Source organism: Somniosus microcephalus, unplaced genomic scaffold (assembly GCF_052327205.1).
Source record: "Somniosus microcephalus isolate GS21.2 unplaced genomic scaffold, FLI_Smic_1.0 unresolved_chr3, whole genome shotgun sequence".
NCBI lineage: Eukaryota > Metazoa > Chordata > Chondrichthyes > Squaliformes > Somniosidae > Somniosus > Somniosus microcephalus.
In genome coordinates this window covers 50217014-50240204 of record NW_028225181.1, presented here as the reverse complement: position 1 = coordinate 50240204, position 23191 = coordinate 50217014, and the positions used below count along the sequence as shown (strand labels likewise).

Genomic DNA, 23191 nt, shown 5'->3' with positions numbered 1-23191 from the left:
CCCGGTGTTTGTTACTGGGAAGAGGTGGGGGAGAGGGTTAATCCCCTCCAATAGGGAACAGGCTGCCCGGTGTCTGTAACTGGGAGGAGGTGGGTGAGAGGGTTAATCCCCTTAGATAGGAAACAGGCTGCCCGGTGTCTGTAACTGGGAGGAGGTGGGTGAGAAAGTAAATCCCCTCTGATAGGGAACAGGCTGCCCAGTGTCTGTAACTGGGAGGAGGTGGGTGAGAGTGTTAATTACCCTCCGATAGGGAACAGGCTACCCAGTGTCTATAACTGGGAGGAGGTGGGTGAGAGGGTTAATCCCCTCCAATAGGGAACAGGTTGCCTGGTGTCTGTAACTGGGAGGAGGTGGCTGTGAGGGTTAATCCCCTCCGATAGGGAACAGGCTGCCCGGTGTCTGTAACTGGGAGGAGGTGGGTGAGAGGGTTAATCCTCTCTGATAGGGGAACAGGCTGCCCGGTGTCTGTAACTGGGAGGAGGTGGGTGAGAGGGTTAATCCCCCTCCGAGAGGGAACATGTTGCCTGGTGTCTGTATCTGGGAGGAGGTGGGTGAGAGAGTTAAACCCCCTCCGATAGGGAACAGGCTGCCCGGTGTCTGTAACTGGGACGAGGTGGGTAAGAGGATTAATCCCCCTCCGATAGGGAACAGGCTGCCCGGTGTCTGTAACTGGGAGGATGTGGGTGAGAGAGTTAAACCCCCTCCGATAGGGAACAGGCTGCCCGGTGTCTGTAACTGGGACGAGGTGGGTGATGTTGTGTATGTACCTTTAAGGGAATAACTGGTCTCAGACTGCAGAACCGGCAGTGACCACCCCTGTATAAAAGGCCCTTGCAGGCTTCTGTAGTTTCATTTTCCAGGCTGTCTCCATTCAGTAAAGACTTGTTATAATCAACTCCTGCAGCCCGTGTCTCAATTATACACGGACATAATACTGGCGACGAGCAGATACGAACTTACCTACAGTCTGCACCACCTCATGGAGATCCATCCCTGAAGCGAAGTTATGAGAGGTCGCGGGCAGAAGGAAGAAAGAAACAGTAGAAACGGGTGTCGACCGTGGGCATCCGTCTCTGAGTCAGCGGAGTTGAAGATTTGCAGGAGAGGCTGTCGAGAGCGGGGCTTGGTTATCCTGTCGGCGGTGCTTCAGCTAATCGGGCTGCTGGCAGGTAGTACACTGATCCTTCCTGGGCTGCGGCGGTCTAGAGTTCGAGCGGGTGGCTTGCAACGGGGCCGAGCAGCGTTGTCGGGAAGAGGAGAGAGAGAGAGGGTGGAGCACCCTGGGTGCGGCCGGTGCTACGAAGCCGGGCAGCGTACAGACCCGAGAAGAGGGAGGCAAGAGCCCCGCAGGGTTGTTCCGACAACGGGGAAATAAAAAAAATTAAAATTAAACACGCAGAAAGCCGCGAGGAGCTGCAGTTTGCCACGCGGAGAGCGGCGCCAGCAACAGCGCTAGCAACAGCGGAGAAGACAAAAGTGCGGGAGGCGCCATTATGTTAAATCGGGGAAGAAGGCAAAGCGCGGGAGGCGCCATCTTAGATTTTCAAGATGCCAAAGACTGGCGATATCACTGCCTTCGATAATGCAATAGAAGACTGGACCACGTATGTGGAAAGAGTCGAGGTATAGTGCGAGGCAAACGAAATAGCCGATGAGAAAAAGGCATCAGTATTGCTAAATTTAATGGGCGCAAGAACGTACGGCCTATTGCGGGACCTGATTACTCCAGCCAAACCGAAGGCGAAGAGTTTTAACGAAATTGTTGCTATCCTACAGGAACACCTAAATCCTACACCGCTGCTGATAGCAGAAAGATTTAAATTCCACAGGAGAAATCAGCATAAAAATGAGAGCAATGCTGATTACCTTATGGAACTACGCAAGCTATCAAAGCACTGCCAGTTCGGAGCAGGACTGGCAGATACCTTACGGGACAAATTTGTCTGTGGACTCCTGAGTGAAGGAATCCAGAAGAGGTTACTCTCAGAGAAAGAGCTGACGCTAGATAAGGCTTTTAGCGTGGCAGTATCGTACGAAGCAGCAGCAAGGGGAGCTGCGGAAATACAACAAAAGCCACAGCAATACGGCACCCAAGAAATGACACGGGGATTTGCAAAATGTTATCGCTGCGGCAGAACAAACCATGACCAGAAGGACTGCTGGTCCAAGGACAAAATATGCAGGCAATGCGGAAAGATGGGACACATTTCACGAGTTTGCAGGTCTGGGAAGAAGACCAACGACAACAAAAAGGCTACTAAGGAACCATACAGGAAAGTACAAAAGATGACGGACAGTTGTTCCGAAGACCAGATGAGCGATAGTGAATCCGGGAACAAGAGACTAAGCTGTCTCAAACTTCACAACGTAACCGCAAAAGAGGATCACCGAACCATTTGGGTCACCCTCACGATAGCAGGGTCCCAAGTCAAAATGGAATTGGATACAGGATCAGCTCTAACCGTCATGAATCGACGAGACTACGAGCGGCTATTCTCACACATACCCTTGAGAGAGACATCCATTGTCTTGAGGACCTATACGGGGCAAAAAGTATACCCCAGAGGAAAAATAAGGGTGCCTGTCGAATACAACGGCAAGAAAATGCAGAAATTTTATCTCGACATACTGCAAGATGGTGGACCACCGTTATTGGGACGTGAATGAATCAGAAAGATAAGTTTAGACTGGCACTCCATTCAGGCACTGACGGTGGCTGGTAAAAAGGATGACGACGTCACTCCTGGACGATTGTCAACAATCTTAGCTGACGCCAAAGAGGTATTTCAACAAGAACTGGGCACTCTTAAAGGCGTAACCGCCTCGATAAAAATAGAGGAGAATGCAATTCCCAAGTTTTTCAAAGCAAGACCGGTACCATATGCAATTTGCCCAGCCGTCGAGGCAGAGCTGGAGAATCTGGAGAATGCAGGCGTGTTATCTAAGGTAGACTGGAGCGAGTGGGCGACACCCATCGTTCCTGTCATGAAGAAAACGTTAAACAATAAGTCTGAGGAGCCAAGGAAGGTTCGCATCTGTGGGGACTTCAAGGTGACAGTGAACCCAGTCCTTCACACAGTACAATATCCTCTTCCAAGGATAGAAGATATCTTTGCCTCACTATCTGGAGGGAAGCGTTTTACAAAAATTGACCTAGCACAAGCATATTTGCAGATGGAGGTTGAAGAATCCTCTAGGAAGTATCTCACGATAAACACTCACAAAGGCCTTTACCAGTATAATCGACTGGTATTCGGAGTAGCATCAGCTCTGGCGATATGGCAAAGAGCGATGGAACAAGTTCTGCAAGGGATTCCGGGGACTCAGTGTTACTTGGACGACATCCTAGTGACAGGTGGAGATGACAGTGAACACCTTGCCAACCTAGAGCAGATGCTCACTAGACTACGTGAACATGGGCTACGAGCCAATCGCCCCAAGTGCGAGTTTTTTAAGAAACAGATACCGTATTGTGGCCACGTGATTGATGAAGAGGGGTTGCATAAGTCCCCTGACAAAATTGAAGCGGTAGTTAAGGCTCCAGCGCCTGAAAATGTGTCGCAACTGAGGTCATTCCTCGGATTGGTGAATTACTACCATAAGTTTTTGCCGAATTTGTCCACAATTCTGCATCCACTGAACGCCCTACTACGAACGGGAGTAGCATAGAAATGGAGCACTGAATGTAAGCAGGCCTTTCAGAGGAGTAAGGACCTAATCACTTCAAGAGAAGTATTGGCTCACTATAACCCATCACTACCGATAAGACTGGCATGTGATGCGTCTCCCTACGGCATTGGGGCGGTACTGTCACATAAATTCCTTGATGGTTCAGAGAGGCCGATAGCTTTTGCGTCACGCTCGTTAACTTCAGCCGACCGTAACTACGCCCAGATTGACAGAGAGGCCCTCAGCCTGGTGTGGGGGGTGAAGAAGTTCAATCACTAACTGCACGGTCAGAAATTTACTCTACTAACTGATCATCAACCTCCCGTCTCCATTTTCAACCCTCAGAAGGGCGTAGCGATAATGACGGCACAACGGCTACAGTGGTGGTCCCTTTTCCTAGGGGCACACCAATATGACATCGAGTACAAAGGAACTAAACAGCATGGGAATGCTGATGGATTGTCGCGCCTACCGTTGACGACGGTGGAAGAAGAACTGGCAGTGCATCCAGTGGAGTTATTCCACTCGACTATAGTCGAATGTCTCCCTGTGACGAATGCAAACATAGAAAAGGAAACACGAAATGACCCGACACTCTCCTCGGTCTATGATTTAACGGTGAAGGGATGGCCAGCACATGGCGAACCACTGCTGCCAGCATTCTCGCCAAGAAGAGAACAGCTGTCAGTGTGCAGAGGAACCTTGATGTGTGGATCCAGAGTAGTAATTCCACCCAAATTGAAGGATAGAGTGCTCAATGAGCTTCATGAGGGTCATCTGGGAGGGGTAAAAATGAAGAACTTAGCCAGAGCGTTTGTGTGGTGGCCGGGAATCGATGGAGAAATCGATGAGATGACCAAGAGCTGTACAGGATGCCAGAAGGTCCAAAACGCCCCACCACAAGCCCCTCTACATCCATGGGAGTGGCCCTCATCTCCATGGCAAAGGGTGCACATTGATTTTGCTGGTCCCTTTATGGACTCGATGTTTTTAATTGCGGTGGATGCACATTCAAAGTGGCCAGAGGTAATAAAAATGTCCTCAACCACCACAGAAAAAACTATCGCAGTCTTACGAACCATATTCGCCAGGAATGGGCTGCCTGAACAGATTTGCTCTGACAATGGACCACAGTTTGTGTCTGAAGAGTTCCGGAGGTTCTTAAAGAACAATGGTGTTAAGCATTACACATCCACCCCATATCATCCAGCCACTAATGGATTGGCCGAGAGGTTTGTTCAAACATTCAAGAAGGCTATCAAGGCAATGTGTAATGAAGATATACCCCTACAACACAAGGTGGATAACTTCTTGTTTGCCTACCGGAATGCGACACATGCGGTTACCAACCAAACTCCAGCCATGATGTTCTTCAATCGAAGACTACGATGCCGCTTGGATTTGGTTAAGCCAAACGTCAGAAGAGATGTGGAGAACAGGCAGTTTCAGAATATGAATGAAAGGCCGACCAGGAGTTTTAAGATAGGTCAACCAGTTTTGGCCCGGGACTACCGCACAGAGAAATGGCAGCCAGGAACGATCTGTACACGGCAAGGACCTCTAATGTATACCGTGGACGTTGGAGAGAGCATTGTAAGACGTCATGCTGACCAGATTCTAGAATCACTGGAAAACGTCAACTCCACACCACGATCTGATACACCTGGCGATGAAACAGAAGTACCAATTGCATCTACCGCAGAATCGGTGATATTGGAAGCAGACGAACCAAACAACGACATTGATCCCATCTCAAACTTGCCAGAAGAACCTGATACCCCAAAGAGGCGTTATCCAGACAGAATCAGGAAGCCTCCTCAAAGACTGAACTTATAATTGCTTAACTTCAACCAATGTATCTAGCAACCGTAATTGTAATTGTAATTAGTTATTATTTAGTTGTTAAATGAATGTTATGTACTGTTTATCTAAAAGGGGAGGAATTGTTGTGTATGTACCTTTAAGGGAATAACTGGTCTCAGACTGCAGTACCGGCAGTGACCACCCCTGTATAAAAGGCCCTAGCAGGCTTCTGTAGTTTCAGTTTCCAGGTTGTCTCCATTCAGTAAAGACTTGTTATAATCAACTCCTGCAGCCCGTGTCTCAATTATACACGGACATAATAGGTGAGAGGGTTAATCCCCCTCCGATAGGGAACAGGCTGCCCGGTGTGTGTAACTGGGAGGAGGTGGGTGAGAGGGTTAATCCCTTCCGATAGGGAACAGGCTGCACGGTGTCCGTAACTGGGAGGAGGTGGGTGAGAGGGTTAATCCCCCTCCGATAGGGAACAGGCTGCCTGGTGTCTGTAACTGGGAGGAGGTGGATGAGAGGGTTAATCCCTTCCGATAGGGAACAGGCTGCCCGGTGTCTGTAACTGGGAGGAGGTGGGTGAGAGGGTTAATCCCCTCCCATAGGGAAGAGGCTGCCCGGTGTCTGTAACTGGGAGGAGGTGGGTGAGAGGGTTAATCCCCTCCGATATGGAAGAGGCTGCCCGGTGTCTGTAACTGGGAGGAGGTGGGTGAGAGGGTTAATCCCCTCCCATAGGGAAGAGGCTGCCCGGTGTCTGTAACTGGGAGGAGGTGGGTGAGTGGGTTAATCCCCACTGATCGGGAACAGGCTGCCTGGTGTCTGTAACTGGGAGGAGCTGGGTGAGTTGGTTAATCCCGACTGATCGGGAACAGGCTGCCCGGTGTCTGTAACTGGGAGGAGGTGGGTGAGAGGGTTAATCCCCTCCGATAGGGGAACTGGCTGCCCAGTGTCTGTAACTGGGAGGTGGGTGAGAGGGTTAATCCCCTCCACTAGGGGAACAGGCTGCCCGGTGTCTGTAACTGTGGGGAGGTGGGTGAGAGGGTTAATCCCCCTCCGATAGGGAACAGGCTGCCCGGTGTATTGATTTCTTTGTGGGTTCAATGATGAGACATTTATAAAAGAGAATGACTTTTAATCTGAGGTTTGTTCAAGACTTTATACAGCTTTTTACAGGAGACCTTGCTTCAGCTCCAGCTAAAGTGAAACTAAAAACTCTCAGCCTGCTTGTCTGGTCAGATGACCTCTGCTGGTCAGGCACAAGCAATCAATACCTGCAATCATGCTATTAAGGCATCATAATCGAACAGGCAAATAACATCACTATTTGCTGATATCATTACACCCGGTGTCTGTAACTGGGAGGAGGTGGGTGAGAGGGTTAATCTCCCTCCGATAGGGAACAGGCTGCCCGGTGTCGGTAACTGGGAGGAGGTGGGTGAGAGGGTTAATCCCCCTCCGATAGGGAACAGGCTGCCCGGTGTCGGTAACTGGGAGGAGGTGGGTGAGAGGGTTAATCCCCTCCGATTGGCATTAGGTAGCAGAGGGTGAATCTCGTTCCCTCAGGAGGGTTGAATGGGGTAGGGGCAGGGGAGCGAGTTCAGAGACTGGACAGTAATCCAGTGGTCCGACTGTCCCTCATGTTGGTTATTAATCTGCTCCCTTCTCTTCCCACTTGTAGGGTCCAAGGAGGGCAGTCAATCAGCTCTTTACGGGAGTCTCATCGCCTCAATCCTGTTCCTCCTCGCCTTTATGCACTTCTGTCGAGAAAATCCCAAACAAGCAGGTAAGGACCACGGCTACTAGAGTATTCGCATCAGAGACCCCTTTTAAAGAGGGAGTCTCTCTCCATCAGGGACCCCTTTTAAAGAGGGAGTCTCTCCATCAGGGACCCCTTTTAAAGAGGGAGTCTCTCTCCATCAGGGACCCCTTTTAAAGAGGGAGTCTCTCCATCAGGGACCCCTTTTAAAGAGGGAGTCTCTCCATCAGGGACCCCTTTTAAAGAGGGAGACTCTCCATCAGGGACCCCTTTTAAAGAGGGAGTCTCTCCATCAGGGACCCCTTTTAAAGAGGGAGTCTCTCCATCAGGGACCCCTTTTAAAGAGGGAGTCTCTCCATCAGGGACCCCTTTTAAAGAGGGAGTCTCTCCATCAGGGACCCCTTTTAAAGAGGGAGTCTCTCCATCAGGGACCCCTTTTAAAGAGGGAGGGGGAGAAATTCGGTGGAGCCGCAAACCGCTGCGATCGGAGCAGTTGCGACCGCCGGAAATTCATCTTGAATGCCCCAAGAGGGACTCGGGGCGCTGCTCGAGGCGCCCCGCGTCCCTCTTCGGGCGCTGAAGCTGAATGTCGCAGCGCAAAGTGCCGCAGCGCCACACGCCGCGCTGTGGTACTGCAGGCCTTCCTCCGCTTCTTAAGGGGGAGGGACCTGCACCAGCGCGATGAGCGATCGCGAGTGCCGGCAAACGAGCCCGGCACCGAGGAGAAGTGCCGGGCTCTCGGGACACAGCCGGCACTGCCCGGCGGGGGGATCAGGAGGCCGGGGACGGAGGTACTGGCAGGCGGCCACCGGAAAAAATGGCCGCCCCGCACCTCCACCTTAATTTGCGCCACTGCCACCACAGGTAGGCCCCGTGAACCGGGCGCGATTTGCGACCGGCGTTACAGAGGCGGGCGCGACCAAATATCGCGATCGGGGCGGTAGCGGGGCGCTGCGCACACTGATGACGTCATCGGTGGCGGCGCAGTGCAACAGGCTAATGCCGCCATTAGCACCCCGCTAAATATCGCGGGAGGCGTGGCCAGTGGCGCTAAAGCCACTGGGTGCCCTCTTTGGGCGCTAACTGGTGGCGCAGCCCACCGAATTTCTAGGCCGGAGTCTCTCCATCAGTGACCCCTTTTAAAGGGGCAGTCTCTCACCATCAGGGACCCCTTTTAAAGAGGGAGTTTCTCCATCAGGGACCCCTTTTAAAGAGGGAGTCTCTCTCCATCAGGGACCCCTTTTATAGAGGGAGTCACACCATCAGGGACCCCTTTTAAAGAGGGAGTCTCTCTCCATCAGGGACCCCTTTTATAGAGGGAGTCACACCATCAGGGACCCCTTTTAAAGAGGGAGTCTCTCTATCAGGAGACACAGAGCAGGAAAGGCCTGTGCTGAGTTAGATAGTCCCAGTCGAGCTGGGTGTAGGGGTGTGTAGAGAGCTATAGTTAGCCTCAGTACTGCTCGCTTAGGGAGGGGTGAGGGGGTGAATCGACCAGGGGTTCCTGCTCTTGACAAGCCCTGAATGGGGGTGGGGTGGTTCGATATGTGGGTGGGGTGGTGGGCCGGGGTCGTGTGAGACAGGATCGGGGCCTGGCTGTGATGCCCTCCACAGTGCAATATCCTGCTCATGCTGAGCGGGCCCCTTGGGTGAGGTACCAGGAAGCAGGCTGTGAGTCAACGGCACTGGGGGAGGGGTGGCGAGAGACGGGGAAGGGAAGGGGGGGGACTAACTCTGGATTTGGAGGACACCTAAAGTAATCCCATTTCCCCTCTCTTTCTTTCGCAGGACCTCCGAACGGAGCAGGACAGGATACGGTGGGTTATTTTCCCCTTCGTTCACCCTCCCGCCCTCGATCCCCATCCCTCGTGACCCCTTTCCAATCTTGGCATAAAAGAAACAAAATGGCCGCCTTGTGGCGGAGGTGCAAGGTGAAAGGTCGCGACCCTGCCGCTGGCCCCTCCCCGACCACCAATCGCAGGCCAGCGACCGGCGAGGCCTGCAAGTAGGCCCAGAGCCTGCCCCTCGAGTTAATTCTGTCCCCGAGTTTCCCCGGCCTCACTGACGTGGATTTAATTCTTTCCCCCTTTCAGGCGACGATGAACTGAGATCCTCAATGTTTCCCGGTGAGTCCGACAGGAATCCTGCACCAGGGAGCCCATCCATTGAGAAGAGGAGACGTGGAGAGAACAGGAAAGGCCCAGACTCCATCACCGGCCTGTGCCAAGTTAGCCTGACCTCACCTGGTGTGGTCAGCAGGTTCCTTAACTCTCACAGAGAATCCTCTCCATCTTGACCTCCAACACTCCCATCAAAGCCCATCCCTCTAGTCCCCTAACTCTCCCATCGAAGCCCATTCCTCTAGTCCCCTAATTCTCCCATCGAAGCCCATCCCTCTAGTACCCTAACTCTCCCATCGAAGCCCATCACTCTAGTACCCTAACTCTCCCATCGAAGCCCATCCCTCTAGTCCCCTAACTCTCCCATCGAAGCCCATCACTCTAGTCCACTAACTCTCCCATCGAAGCCCATCCTTCTAGTACCCTAACTCTCCCATCGAAGCCCATCCCTCTAGTCCCCTAACTCTCCCATCGAAGCCCATCACTCTAGTACCCTAACTCTCCCATCGAAGCCCATCCCTCTAGTCCCCTAACTCTCCCATCGAAGCCCATCACTCTAGTACCCTAACTCTCCCATCGAAGCCCATCCCTCTAGTACCCTAACTCTCCCATCGAAGCCCATCACTCTAGTACCCTAACTCTCCCATCGAAGCCCATCCCTCTAGTCCCCTAACTCTCCCATCGAAGCCCATCCCTCTAGTCCCCTAACTCTCCCATCGAAGCCCATCACTCTAGTCCACTAACTCTCCCATCGAAGCCCATCCCTCTAGTACCCTAACTCTCCCATCGAAGCCCATCCCTCTAGTCCACTAACTCTCCCATCGAAGACCATCCCTCGAGTCCCCTAAAACTCCCATCGAAGCCCATCCCTCCAGTCCCCTAACTCTCCCATCGAAGCCCATCCCTCTAGTCCCCTAACTCTCCCATCGAAGCCCAACACTCTAGTCCCCTAACTCTCCCATCGAAGCCCATCCCTCCAGTCCCCTAACTCTCCCATCAAAGACCATCCCTCTAGTCCCCTAACTCTCCCATCGAAGCCCATCACTCTAGTACCCTAACTCTCCCATCGAAGCCCATCCCTCTAGTCCCCTAACTCTCCCATCGAAGCCCATCACTCTAGTCCACTAACTCTCCCATCGAAGCCCATCCCTCTAGTACCCTAACTCTCCCATCGAAGCCCATCCCTCTAGTCCACTAACTCTCCCATCGAAGACCATCCCTCGAGTCCCCTAAAACTCCCATCGAAGCCCATCCCTCCAGTCCCCTAACTCTCCCATCGAAGCCCATCCCTCTAGTCCCCTAACTCTCCCATCGAAGCCCAACACTCTAGTCCCCTAACTCTCCCATCGAAGCCCAACACTCTAGTCCCCTAACTCTCCCATCGAAGCCCATCCCTCTAGTCCCCTAACTCTCCCATCGAAGCCCATCCCTCTAGTCCCCTAACTCTACCATCGAAGACCATCCCCCTAGTCCCCTAACTCTCCGATCGAAGCCCATCCCTCTAGTCCCCTAACTCTCCCATCGAAGCCCATCCCTCTAGTCCCCTAACTCTCCGATCGAAGCCCATCCCTCTAGTCCCCTAACTCTCCGATCGAAGCCCATCCCTCTAGTCCCCTAACTCTCCCATCGAAGCCCATCCCTCTAGTCCCCTAACTCTCCCATCGAAGCCCATCCCTCTAGTCCCCTAACCTTCAGCATCTCGTCTGAGATCGGTTTGAAATTAAGGAGTTGTTCATATGAAATGTGAATGTGCTGTGTGCAATATTGAAGTTAATAAAGTTCAATTTGATAGAAATCTTGTAGAGGTGTTCTGTGTCATGTGACAGGGAGGGTGAGGGGCAGAGAGGGGGAGAGGGAGGAGGAGAGAGAGAGAGGGAGGGGGTGAGAGAGGGGTAAGGGGAGAGAAAGAGGGAGGGGGAGAGAGAGGGAGGGGGGAGAGAAAGGGAGGGGGGAGAAAGAGGGAGGGGGGAGAGAGAGGGAGAGGAGAGAGAGAGGGGGAGGGGGAGAGAGAGAGGGGGAGGGGGAGAGAGAGAGGGGGAGGGGGAGAGAGAGAGGGGGAGGGGGAGAGAGAGAGGAGGGGAGAGAGAGAGGGAGGAGGAGAGAGAGTGATAGGGCGAGAGAGAGGGAGGGGGAGAGAGAGAGAGGGAGGGGGAAAGAGAGGGAGGGAGAGGGGGGGAGTGGGAGAGAGAGAGAGAGAGGGAGGGAGGGGGAGAGAGAGGGAGGGAGGGGGAGAGGGAGGAGGACGGGGCAGAGGGAGGGTTTGGGAAGCGGGAGGGAGGGGAGAGGGAGGAGGATAGGGTAGAGGGAAGGGTTGGGGAGTGGGAGGGAGGGGGAGGAGCAGGGAGAGGAAGACGGTGAGGGAGGGGAAAGGGAGGAAGAGGGGAGAGGGAGGGAGGGGGATGGGAAGGAGGGGAAGGCTGAGGGAGTAGGAGGAGTGTGGGTGGGTTGTGGGGTGAAGGGAGGTGTTTGTCGGTCGGGGAGAGGGGGACTGTGGGGGAGGGGTGAAGGAGGGGGTTGGGGTGTAGCTGGAGGAGGGAGTGGGAGGGAACGGAGCAAGGGTCCTTTGTGGGGGGAGGGGTAGGGGGCGGAGAGGGGTAGGGGGCGGTGTTGAGGGTGATTTTTGGGGTGGGGAGAGTGTGGGAGCTGGGGAGGGGGCGGGGAGGGGTGGGGGCGGTGTTGAGGGTGGTTTGTGAGGTGGGGAGTTTGTGGGTGGGTGGGGGAGGGGGCGGAGAGGGGTAGGGGCGGTGTTGAGGGTGGTTTGTGGGGTGGGGAGTTTGTGGGAGACGGGGAGAGAGGGCAGAGAGGCGTAGGGGGCGGTGTTGAGGGTGGTTTGTGATGTGGGGAGTTTGTGGGTGGGTCGGGGAGGGGGCGGGGAGGGGTGGGGGCGGTGTTGAGGGTGGTTTGTGAGGTGGGGAGTGTGTGGGAGATGGGGAGGGGGCGGAGAGGGATGGGGCGGTGTTGAGGGTGGTTTGTGGGGTGGGGAGTGTGTGGGAGATGGGGAGGGGGGGCGGAGAGGGGTGGGGGTGGTGTTGAGGGTGGTTTGTGGGGTGGGGAGTGTGTGGGAGATGGGGAGGGGGGCGGAGAGGGGTGGGGGCGGTGTTGAGGGTGGTTTGTGGGGTGGGGAGTTTGTGGGAGATGGGGAGGGGCGGAGAGGGGTGGGGGCGGTGTTGAGGGTGGTTTGTGGGGTGGGGAGTGTGTGGGAGATGGGGAGGGGGGCGGAGAGGGGTGGAGGCGGTGTTGAGGGTGGTTTGTGGGGTGGGGAGTGTGTGGGAGATGGGGAGGGGCGGAGAGGGGTGGGGGCGGTGTTGAGGATGGTTTGTGGGGTGGGGAGTGTGTGGGAGATGGGGAGGGGGCGGAGAGGGGTGGGGGGCGGTGTTGGGGGTGGTTTGTGGGGTGGGGAGTGTGTGGGTGGGTCGGGGAGGGGGCGGAGAGGGGTGGGGGCGGTGTTGGGGGTGGTTTGTGGGGTGGGGAGTGTGTGGGAGATGGGGAGGGGGGGAGAGGGGTGGGGGCGGTGTTGAGGGTGGTTTGTGGGGTGGGGAGTGTGTGGGAGATGGGGAGGGGGGGGAGAGGGGTGGGGGGCGGTGTTGGGGGTGGTTTGTGGGGTGGGGAGTGTGTGGGTGGGTCGGGGAGGGGGCGGAGAGGGGTGGGGGCGGTGTTGGGGGTGGTTTGTGGGGTGGGGAGTGTGTGGGAGATGGGGAGGGGGGGAGAGGGGTGGGGGCGGTGTTGAGGGTGGTTTGTGGGGTGGGGAGTGTGTGGGAGATGGGGAGGGGGGGGAGAGGGGTGGGGGCGGTGTTGAGGGTGGTTTGTGGGGTGGGGAGTGTGTGGGAGATGGGGAGGGGGCGGAGAGGGGTGGGGGCGGTGTTGAGGGTGGTTTGTGGGGTGGGGAGTGTGTGGGAGATGGGGAGGGGGGGGAGGGGGGTGGGGGCGGTGTTGAGGGTGGTTTGTGGGGTGGGGAGTTTGTGGGTGGGTGGGGGAGGGGGTGGAGAGGGGTGGGGGCGGTGTTGAGGGTGGTTTGTGGGGTGGGGAGTGTGTGGGAGATGGGGAGGGGGCGGAGAGGGGTGGGGGGGCGGTGTTGGTGGTTTGTGGGGTGGGGAGTGTGTGGGAGATGGGGAGGGGGGGGAGAGGGGTGGGGGCGGTGTTGAGGGTGGTTTGTGGGGTGGGGAGTTTGTGGGTGGGTGGGGGAGGGGGTGGAGAGGGGTGGGGGCGGTGTTGAGGGTGGTTTGTGGGGTGGGGAGTTTGTGGGTGGGTGGGGGAGGGGGTGGAGAGGGGTGGGGGCGGTGTTGAGGGTGGTTTGTGGGGTGGGGAGTGTGTGGGAGATGGGGAGGGGGTGGAGAGGGGTGGGGGCGGTGTTGAGGGTGGTTTGTGGGGTGGGGAGTGTGTGGGAGATGGGGAGGGGGCGGAGAGGGGTGGGGGCGGTGTTGAGGGTGGTTTGTGGGGTGGGGAGTTTGTGGGTGGGTGGGGGAGGGGGCGGAGAGGGGTGGGGGCGGTGTTGAGGGTGGTTTGTGGGGTGGGGAGTTTGTGGGTGGGTGGGGGAGGGGGCGGAGAGGGGTGGAGGCGGTGTTGAGGGTGGTTTGTGGGGTGGGGAGTGTGTGGGAGATGGGGAGGGGGGGAGAGGGGTGGGGGCGGTGTTGAGGGTGGTTTGTGGGGTGGGGAGTGTGTGGGAGATGGGGAGGGGGGGAGAGGGGTGGGGGCGGTGTTGAGGGTGGTTTGTGGGGTGGGGAGTTTGTGGGTGGGTGGGGGAGGGGGCGGAGAGGGGTGGAGGCGGTGTTGAGGGTGGTTTGTGGGGTGGGGAGTGTGTGGGAGATGGGGAGGGGGGGAGAGGGGTGGAGGCGGTGTTGAGGGTGGTTTGTGGGGTGGGGAGTGTGTGGGAGATGGGGAGGGGCGGAGAGGGGTGGGGGCGGTGTTGAGGGTGGTTTGTGGGGTGGGGAGTGTACCTTGACAAGGTACAGACTTAGCGAACATAGCCTGGCGATCGAAAAAGGCAGACACAGGCAGACCCGGCTGCCAAGAGAGGACAGGATATGCTCTCACTGCAGTCAGGGAGTGGTGGAGACAGAGATGCACTTCCTCACAGCCTGTGGAAACTATCAGGACATCAGGGAGAATTTCTACCAAAAATTCTCACAAATATGCCCTGAATTCAGAAATCTGAATGACAGCCAAAAACTCCCATTCCTACTGGGGGAGGAGAGAAGCTGTGTAACACTGGCGGCACACTATGTTACAGCTTGCCATGAACAGAGGGACAACCAGTAAACTAAGAAAAGAATATATATAAACAAGGCGAATGTATATTTATACACTCAGGGATATACCTGTTTATACACTGTATGAATAGAACTGCGTTTATGTGCTCAACCATAAATGTAGTTTGATGCTTTGGCAACATAAGATGTAACTTATCCTGCCAATAAAGCGATTTGAATTGTGAATTGTGAATTGTGTGGGAGATGGGGAGGGGGGCGGAGAGGCGTAGTGGCGGTGTTGAGGGTGGTTTGTGGGGTGGGGAGTTTGTGGGAGATGGGGAAGGGGGAGCGGAGGGGGTGAGTGATTCGGTGTGGGGAGAGAAGATATTCCCCCTTGTGATTGTCTCAATTTATAGAGTTCAGAGCCCGTGGAACAGACAACTCAAGAAAAAAACATTCAGGGTAATCTATTCTTTTCTTCAAATCAGCAAGAGTTTACAAGTAAGCACCAAATACAAACTAAACACTCAAATAATTTACTTATTAGAAGCACGCACAAATCTAATCATTTATTTTACGTGCAAGTGATCATGAGTAACACCACGTACGTACTCGCACCAGTGAGAGGTTGGCTCGGCAATGACTAGACGTATGACTAGACACCTGACCACTGCCGCCGCAAGTGATCAATCTGCGGCATCTTCCAAAATTCTATAGACTCTAGAACAGTACCCATGGATTGGAGGGTAGCTAATGTTACCCCACTTTTCAAAAAAGGTGGTAGAGAGAAAACGGGGAATTACAGACCGGTAAGCCTGACATCGGTAGTGGGGAAAATGCTAGAGTCTATTATAAAAGATGTAATAGCAGAGCACTTGGAAAACAGTGACAGGATCGGACAAAGTCAACATGGATTTACAAAAGGTAAATCGTGCTTGACTAATCTACTGGAATTTTTTGAGGATGTAACTGGTAGAATAGATAAGGGAGAACCAGTGGATGTGGTGTATTTGGACTTTCAGAAGGCTTTCGATAAGGTCCCGCTTAAGAGATTAGCGTGTAAAGTTAAGGCACATGGGATTGGGGGTAAGGTACTGACTTGGATAGAGAACTGGTTGACAGACAGGAAGCAAAGAGTTGGAATAAACAGGTCTTTTTCCGAGTGGCAGGCAGTGACTAGTGGGGTACCGCAGGGATCGGTGCTAGGACCCCAGCTATTCACAATATATATTAATGATCTAGACGAGGGAACTAGATGTAATATCTCCAAGTTTGCAGACGACACAAAGCTGGGTGGGCGTGTGTGCTGTGAGGAGGATGCCGAGAAACTCCAGTTTGATTTGAACAGGTTGGGTGATTGGGCAGATGCATGGCAGATGCAGTATAATGTGGATAAATGTGAGGTTATCCTCTTTGGTGGCAAAAACAGGAAGGCAGATTATTATCTGAACGGCAATAGATTGGAAGAAGGGGAAGTGCAACGAGACCTGGGTGTCCTTGTGCACCAGTCGCTGAAGGTAAGCATGCAGGTGCAGCAGGCGGTTAAGAAGGCAAATGGTATGTTGGCCTTCGTAGCGAGAGGGTTTGAGTACAGGAACAAGGATGTCTTGCTGCAGTTGTACAGGGCCTTGGTGAGACCACACCTTGAGTATTGTGTGCAGTTTTGGTCGCCTTATCTGAGGAAGGATATTCTTGCCATGGAGTGCAGCGAAGATTCACCAGGCTGATACCTGGGATGGCAGGAATGATGTATGAGGAGAGAGTGGGTCGATTGGGCTTATATTTGCTGGAGTTTAGAAGAATGAGAGGGGATCTCATTGAAGCTTATAAAATCTAACAGGACTAGACAGACTAGATGCAGGAAGGATGTTCCCGATGGCGGGGGAGTCCAGAACCAGGGGCACAGTCTAAGGATAAGGGGTAAGCCATTTAGGACTGAGATGAGGAGGAATTTCTTCACCCAGAGAGTGGTGAACCTGTGGAATTCTCTACCACAGAAGACAGTTGAGGCCAATTCATTAAATATATTCAAGAAGGAGTTAGATATATTTCTTAAGGCTAAAGGGATCAAGGGATATGGGGAGAAAGCAGGGACAGGGTACTGAATTTGGATGACCACTAAATGGCGGAGCAGGCTCGAGGGGCCGAATGGCCTACTCCTGTTCCTATCTTCATTTAGAAAAACACAGATTAATCGAGGCTAGTCAGCACGGATTTGTTAAGGGAAGGTCGTGTCTGAGAAACTTGATTGAATTTTTTGAGGAGGTAACAAGGAGGGCAGCTGAGGGTAGTGCGTTTGATGTAATGTATGTGGACTTTAGCAAGGCTTTTGATAAGGTTCCACATGGCAGACTGGTCACGAAGTTAAAAGCCCATGGGATCCAGGGCAAAGTGTCAAGTTGGATTCAGAACTGGCTCAGAGACAGGAAGCAGAGGGTAATGTTTGACGGGTGTTTTTGTGACTGGAAGGCTGTTCCCAGTGGGGTTCCGCAGGGCTCAGTACTGGGTCCCTTGCCTTTTGTGGTATATATCAACGATCTTGACTTGAATATAGGGGGTATGATTAAGAGGTTTGCGGATGATACTAAAATCGGCTGTGAGGTTGATACTGAAGAAGGAAGCTGTAGACTGCAGGAAGATATCAATAAATTGGTCAGGTGGACAGAACAGTTACAAATAGAATTCAATCCGGAGAAGTGTGAGGTAATGCATTTGGGGAGGGCTAATAATGAAAGGGAATAAACTATAAATGGTAGGACACTGAGTAGTGAAGAGGAACAAAGAGATCTTGGAGTGTATGTCCACAGATCCCTGAAGGTAGCAGGCCAGGTAGATACGGTGGTTAAGAAGGCATACGGAATGCTTGTCTTTATTAGCCGTGGCATAGAATACAAGAGCAGGGGGGTTATGCTTCAACTGTATAAAACACTGGTTAGGCCTCAGCTAGAGTACTGCGTGCAGTTCTGGTCACCACATTACAGGAAAGATGTGATTGCACTAGAGAGGGTACAGAGTGTAACGATATCAGCAAATAGTGATGTTATTTGCCTGTTCGATTATGATGCCTACCAGCATGATTGCATGTATTGATTGCTTGTGCCTGACCAGCAGAGGTCATGTGACCGAGACAAGCAAGGCAGTGTAGTTTAGTTTCAGTTTCGTTCTAGATGCATCACTAGCAGGGTGTCTCCTGAAATGCTGTATAAAGAGTTGAACAGACTTTAGATTAAAACTCATTCTCTTTCATAAATGTCTCATCCTTGAACCCACAAAGAAACCAATACACAGAGGAGATTTACAAGGATGTTGCTGGGAGTGGAGAATCTTAGCTATGAGGAAGGACTGGATAGGCTGGGTCTGTTTTCTTTGGAACAGAGGAGGTTGAGGGGAGACCTTATTGAGGTGTGTAAAATTATGAGGGGCATCGATAAAGTGGATCGGAAGGACCTATTTCCCTTAGCAGAGGGGTCAATAACCAGGGGGCACAGATTTAAAGTAATTGGTGGAAGGTTTAGAGGGGATTTGAGGGGAAATGTCTTCACCCAGAGGGTTGTGGGGGTCTGGAACTCACTGCCTGAAAGGGTGGTAGAGGCAGGAACCCCAACCACATTTAAAAAGTACTTGGATGTGCCCTTGGGATGCTGTAACCTGCAGGGCTACGGACGAAGAGCTGGGAAGTGGGATTAGGCTGGGATAGCTCTTTGTTGGCCGGCGCAGACACGATGGGCCAAAGTGGCCTCCTTCCGCGCTGTCACTTTCTATGATTCTATCTTTCATACCCCAAGACTTGGCGACTCGCCCACAGATACCGTGTCCCAAATTGTGATTAATGTTGTTTTCTCTCTGTCTCTCCGCTCTGTTTAGACATAGAAACATAGAAGATAGGAGCAGGAGTAGGCCATTCGGCCCCTCGAGCCTGCTCCGCCATTCAATGAGATCATGGCTGATCATCCAAATTCAGTACCCTGTCCCTGCCTTCTCCCCATATCCCTTGATCCCTTTAACCTTAAGAAATATATCTAACTCCTTCTTGAATATATTTAATGAATTGGCCTCAACTGCCTTCTGTGGTAGAGAATTACACAGGTTCACCACTCTCTGGGTGAAGAAATTCCTCCTCATCTCTGTCCTAAATGGCTTACCCCTTATCCTTAGACTGTGACCCCTGGTTCTGGACTCCCCCGCCATCGGGAACATCCTGCATCTAGTCTGTCTAGTCCTGTTAGAATTTTATAAGTTTCAATGAGATCCCCTCTCATTCTTCTAAACTCCAGTGAGTATAAGCCCAATCGACCCAATCTCTCCTCATACGTCATTCCTGCCATCCCAGGTATCAGTCTGGTGAATCTTCGCTGCACTCCCTCCATGGCAAGAACATCCTTCCTCAGATAAGTCGACCAAAACTGCACACAATACTCAAGGTACGGTCTCACCAAGGCCCTGTACAATTGCAGCAAGACATCCTTGTTCCTGTACTCGAATCCTCTCGCTACGAAGGCCAACATACAATTTGCCTTCTTAACCGCCTGCTGCACCTACATGCTTACCTTCAGCGACTGGTGCACAAGGACACCCAGGTCTCGTTGCACTTCCCCTTCTCCCAATCTATTGCCGTTCAGATAATAATCTGCCTTCCTGTTTTTGTCACCGAAGTGACGTTCAGTTAACCAAGGCCAGACGATCAAGGGTTGGAGAGAGTCATTGTTTTCACATCTGAAGGTTGTCGACTCGTCGTTCTCACAGAACTTTCAAGATCTTATCTTTTTGGAGGGGGGGAAAAAACCCCAGCTTGCAAGTGCATCACTTATTTTACAAATGTTTCAGCCCAGCGGTCTCTCGCCCTCAAAATTGTCGGTACATTTGGTCACTTTTGCGTTCAGTCAAGTTTACCGTGGACAGTATTACAGAGTTCAACCTCAAGTGTCTGCACCTGAATTTAAGGGCACTTTACAGGCTTCCGGACTCAATATCGAGTTAAACAATTTCAGATCATAACCTCGGCCCCTATCATATTTTTATATATTTTTTATCCACACTTTTGGTTTGTGCCTCTTCCTTTTCGCTCTCTCCCACATGGCAGCTGTCTCTCACTCTGCCAGCGCACTTCACACTTCATCTCGAGCCATCCTTTGTCTCTTTACCTGTCCTATTACCATCTCGTCTCGCCTTGAATATCTCTTCACCTCTCACTGACCTTCCCCTTTGTTCTTTCATCCCCTCCCCCATTTCCCAGCCCCCAAACTGGCCTTTTTAATCAGTTTCATTTCCTGCCATTTTTCTCAGTTTTGACGAAGGGTTTCGACCTGAAACGTTAACTCTATTTCCCTCTCCCCGATGTTGCCTGGCCTGCTGAGTTTTTCCAGCATTATTTCAGATTTCCAGCATCCGCAGTATTTTGCTATCGTATTTTAAGATTAGTATCACAGGCTCACACACAGGTTACCCAACAGGGCTTTAGAAGTTGTAAGACTTTTTATTAAAGAGCTACAGTTTTAAAGCACAATCAGGTATTACATATGGTTTATAAGCTGAGTATAATAGACATACAACCCGTGGCAGTAGGAGCGATCTACATCTCCCAAATCGGAACGCCACGACCGGATGGATGATTGGTTGGATGTCTGATGAGATAGCGTGGAGGTCTTGGGTCAACGGGTCTCTGCAGTCAGTAACAGCAGTCGCCTCTGTCGATTCGTCCCCCGAGCTGTTGGAGGTGTTAGGCGTAAGCCAGCATTGATCCACCTCAGAGGCTAAACTTAGTCAAGATTTTTGAAGGTAAGCATGCAAGTGCAGCAGGTGGTTAAGAAGGCAAATGGTATGTTGGCCTTCATAGTGAGAGGATTCGAGTACAGGAGCAAGGATGTCTTGCTGCAGTTGTACAGGGCCTTGGTGAGACCACACCTTGAGTATTGTGTGCAGTTTTGGTCGCCTTATCTGAGGAAGGATGTTCTTGCCATGGAGGGAGTGCAGCGAAGATTCACCAGACTGATACCTGGGGTGGCAGGAATGACGTATGAAGAGAGGGTCGATTGGGCTTGTATTCGCTAGCGTTTAGAAGAATGAGAGGGGATCTCATTGAAACTTATAAAATTCTAACAGGACTAGACAGTCTAGATGCTGGAAGGATGTTCTCGATGGCGGGGGAGTCCAGAACCAGGGGTCACAGTCTAAAGATAAGGGGTAAGCCATTTAGGACTGAGATGAGGAGGAATTTCTTCACCCAGAGAGTGGTGAACTTGTGGAATTCTCTACCACAGAAGGCAGTTGAGGCCAATTTATTAAATATATTCAAGAAGGAGTTAGATATATTTCTTAAGGTTAAAGGGATCAAGGGATATGGGGAGAAAGCAGGGACAGGGTACTGAATTTGAATGATGAGCCATGATCTCATTGAATGGCTGAACAGGCTCGAGGGGCCGAATGGCCTACTCCTGCTCCTATCTTCTATGTTTCCATGTTTCTATGTTTCCAGCCTCGAAGCCTTCGCCCCTCGCTGTCTGTCTTCTGCTCTCAGCCCACTATATTTATAGTTATTTCGGTGGGCTGTGATTTATTTAATGTCAATCACCTATACTAATCTTTATCCCAAGTGTTATGCAGGAAAACATCTCTCGTTGTCTCTCTCTACATGGCTGCTGAGCCCTTCCCTCTGACGAATGTTTTGTCAAGTTTCTTCAAGGCCATTTTATGGCTTTGTGGCTCCTTATTATCGAGCAGGTGCTATCCTCCCTGTTTCCTTGCATTTTACGACCTTCTTATCATGTTGGTGTTTGTTAATTGGCCGTGCTGATCCTCCCCCCATCTGTTCCTGGCTGCAGTTTTAATTTCTGTTCTAAGAGTCAAACTTCATCTATGAATCTAATAGCTGTTTCTTACAGTACTTGCCCGTTGACATTGGGGCAGTAATTCCTCCCCAAACGCGTGAGGACGGAAGGGGTACTCACGCGTCTGGCCGGAGGAAATGCCGGTTTTCAGCATGCACAGCGCATGCGCTGAAAACTGGCTTGTCCTCTCCTCTAACCCAAGAGGTGAAGAGGCTAGCACGTGCGCTGTAGGGGGCAGCGCGTGCATCTTGGATTTCCTCTGTTTTGGGGGATTTGCGCATGTGTAAAGGCCTCCGGTCTTTACGCTTGTAAAAAGCACACGTAAGTATTTATTTTTACAGGTAAGTGGTGTTTTAGTGCAATTTAGAAAAAAAATTTCCACAGGTTTATTATTTTAAAGAATCTACAATAAGGTAAGTTTAGTTTTAGACCCTTTTTAATAAAAATTTATTTTTTTCAAAAAAAAAAATTATTGTTTAAATTATTTTTTTAAACTTATTTATACTTAACTAGCTGGGGGAGCCCGGCTTTGCCAGGGCTGTTTTGGGCCGGGTGGTTTAAATCAAGTCCCAGGCTTTGGGGCCTGTCTGTCTGTCCCTGTGTGAATCTGCTGCCGGGCAACATTTCTACCTTTTAATAGCTTCAAAGATGAAAGTGAAAGTACTTATAAAACGTTTTTGGTAAATGTTATGTAATTTTTAAAAGAGATACTAACTTTTTCGAAGCTGGATTAGCAGAGTTTGAGCTGGAAGTAGTGAAGCAATGGCTGCCCGATGCCTGAGTTGAAAAGCATTAGTCCCGCCCACAGACGCAGCGATTGGCCAACCATCAGGCGACTGAACTGTAGGATTGGTCAATCGTGCCGGCACAGGATTGGTCGACCTTGACGTCAGTCAATCAATGCTACTTAGCAGATAATGAGTTAAATTTTGAAGGTTTTTTGCATAACGCGCAAACAATTTTTATCCGGCCAAAACGTAAATACGCTTAGGACGGTTCTGGAATCGTCAGCTTTCTTTTGACGTAACGCACGTGTAGGTACGCTCTATAACTTTCGAGTTAATTCAAGACAGACAGACGGAATGACAGACAGAAGTATCCTTTTATATATATAGATTTAATGATTGGGATGTTTTTTTAAATTTTATTTAAAGTTTAAGTAGTGTTTTGGGGTGCAGTACTTCTCATGAGTTTGACAGTTCTTACTCTCAAACTTATGAATGAAGTTTCCCCTCCCCTGATTGGCTGAACAGTGCTCACCTGATCCCAGCCGGCACATCGCACTAACTACGCCGCTGGGTCAGGTTAGCACAGCGCGCCGACATCAGAACCGGGCCACTGACAGGAAATCCACTGCGGGCCAGGTTTCAGGTGTCGGCGCGCAGGGTGAGCGCACGTCGGGGGCTTGCACGCGCGGCAAGCCGCCGACACCAAGTTCTGGGCCATTGTCCTCTTCTATCCGGGCCTTGCGTAAGAGCTTGACCAATGCTCACTGCTTGTGGTGTCTGTTAACTCGACACGTTATTATCAGTAAGTGTAAGTAAGAATAAGAACATAAGAAATAGGAGCAGGAGTCGGCCATTCAGCCCCTCGAGCCTGCTCCGCCATTCAATAAGATCATGGCTGATCTGATCTTGGGCTCAAAGCCACTTCCCTGCCCGCTCCCCATAACCCTTGACTCCCTTATCGTTCAAAACTCTGTCTATCTCCACCTTAAATATATTCAATGACCCAGCCTCCACAGCTCCCTGGGGAAGAGAATTCCACAGATTCTAGACCCTCAGAGAGAAGAAATTCCTCCACATCTCAGTTCTAAAAGGGCGACCC

The 23191-nt window shown here is 51.9% G+C and overlaps 1 protein-coding gene across 1 annotated transcript in view; it reads left to right on the top strand.

The window, feature by feature from the left end:
* Positions 1 to 11149, top strand: part of LOC147091424 (tapasin-related protein-like) — a gene marked incomplete at its 5' end in the record, with an annotated part of 57813 nt that extends 46664 nt beyond the window's left edge. The window contains 3 exons of the mRNA XM_085976780.1: positions 7157 to 7261; positions 9023 to 9051; positions 9328 to 11149. Coding sequence (XP_085832906.1) covers positions 7157 to 7261; positions 9023 to 9051; positions 9328 to 9342 — 149 coding nt within the window. The remainder of the gene's footprint in view (positions 1 to 7156; positions 7262 to 9022; positions 9052 to 9327) is intronic.
* Between the last annotated feature and the right edge of the window lie 12042 nt (positions 11150 to 23191).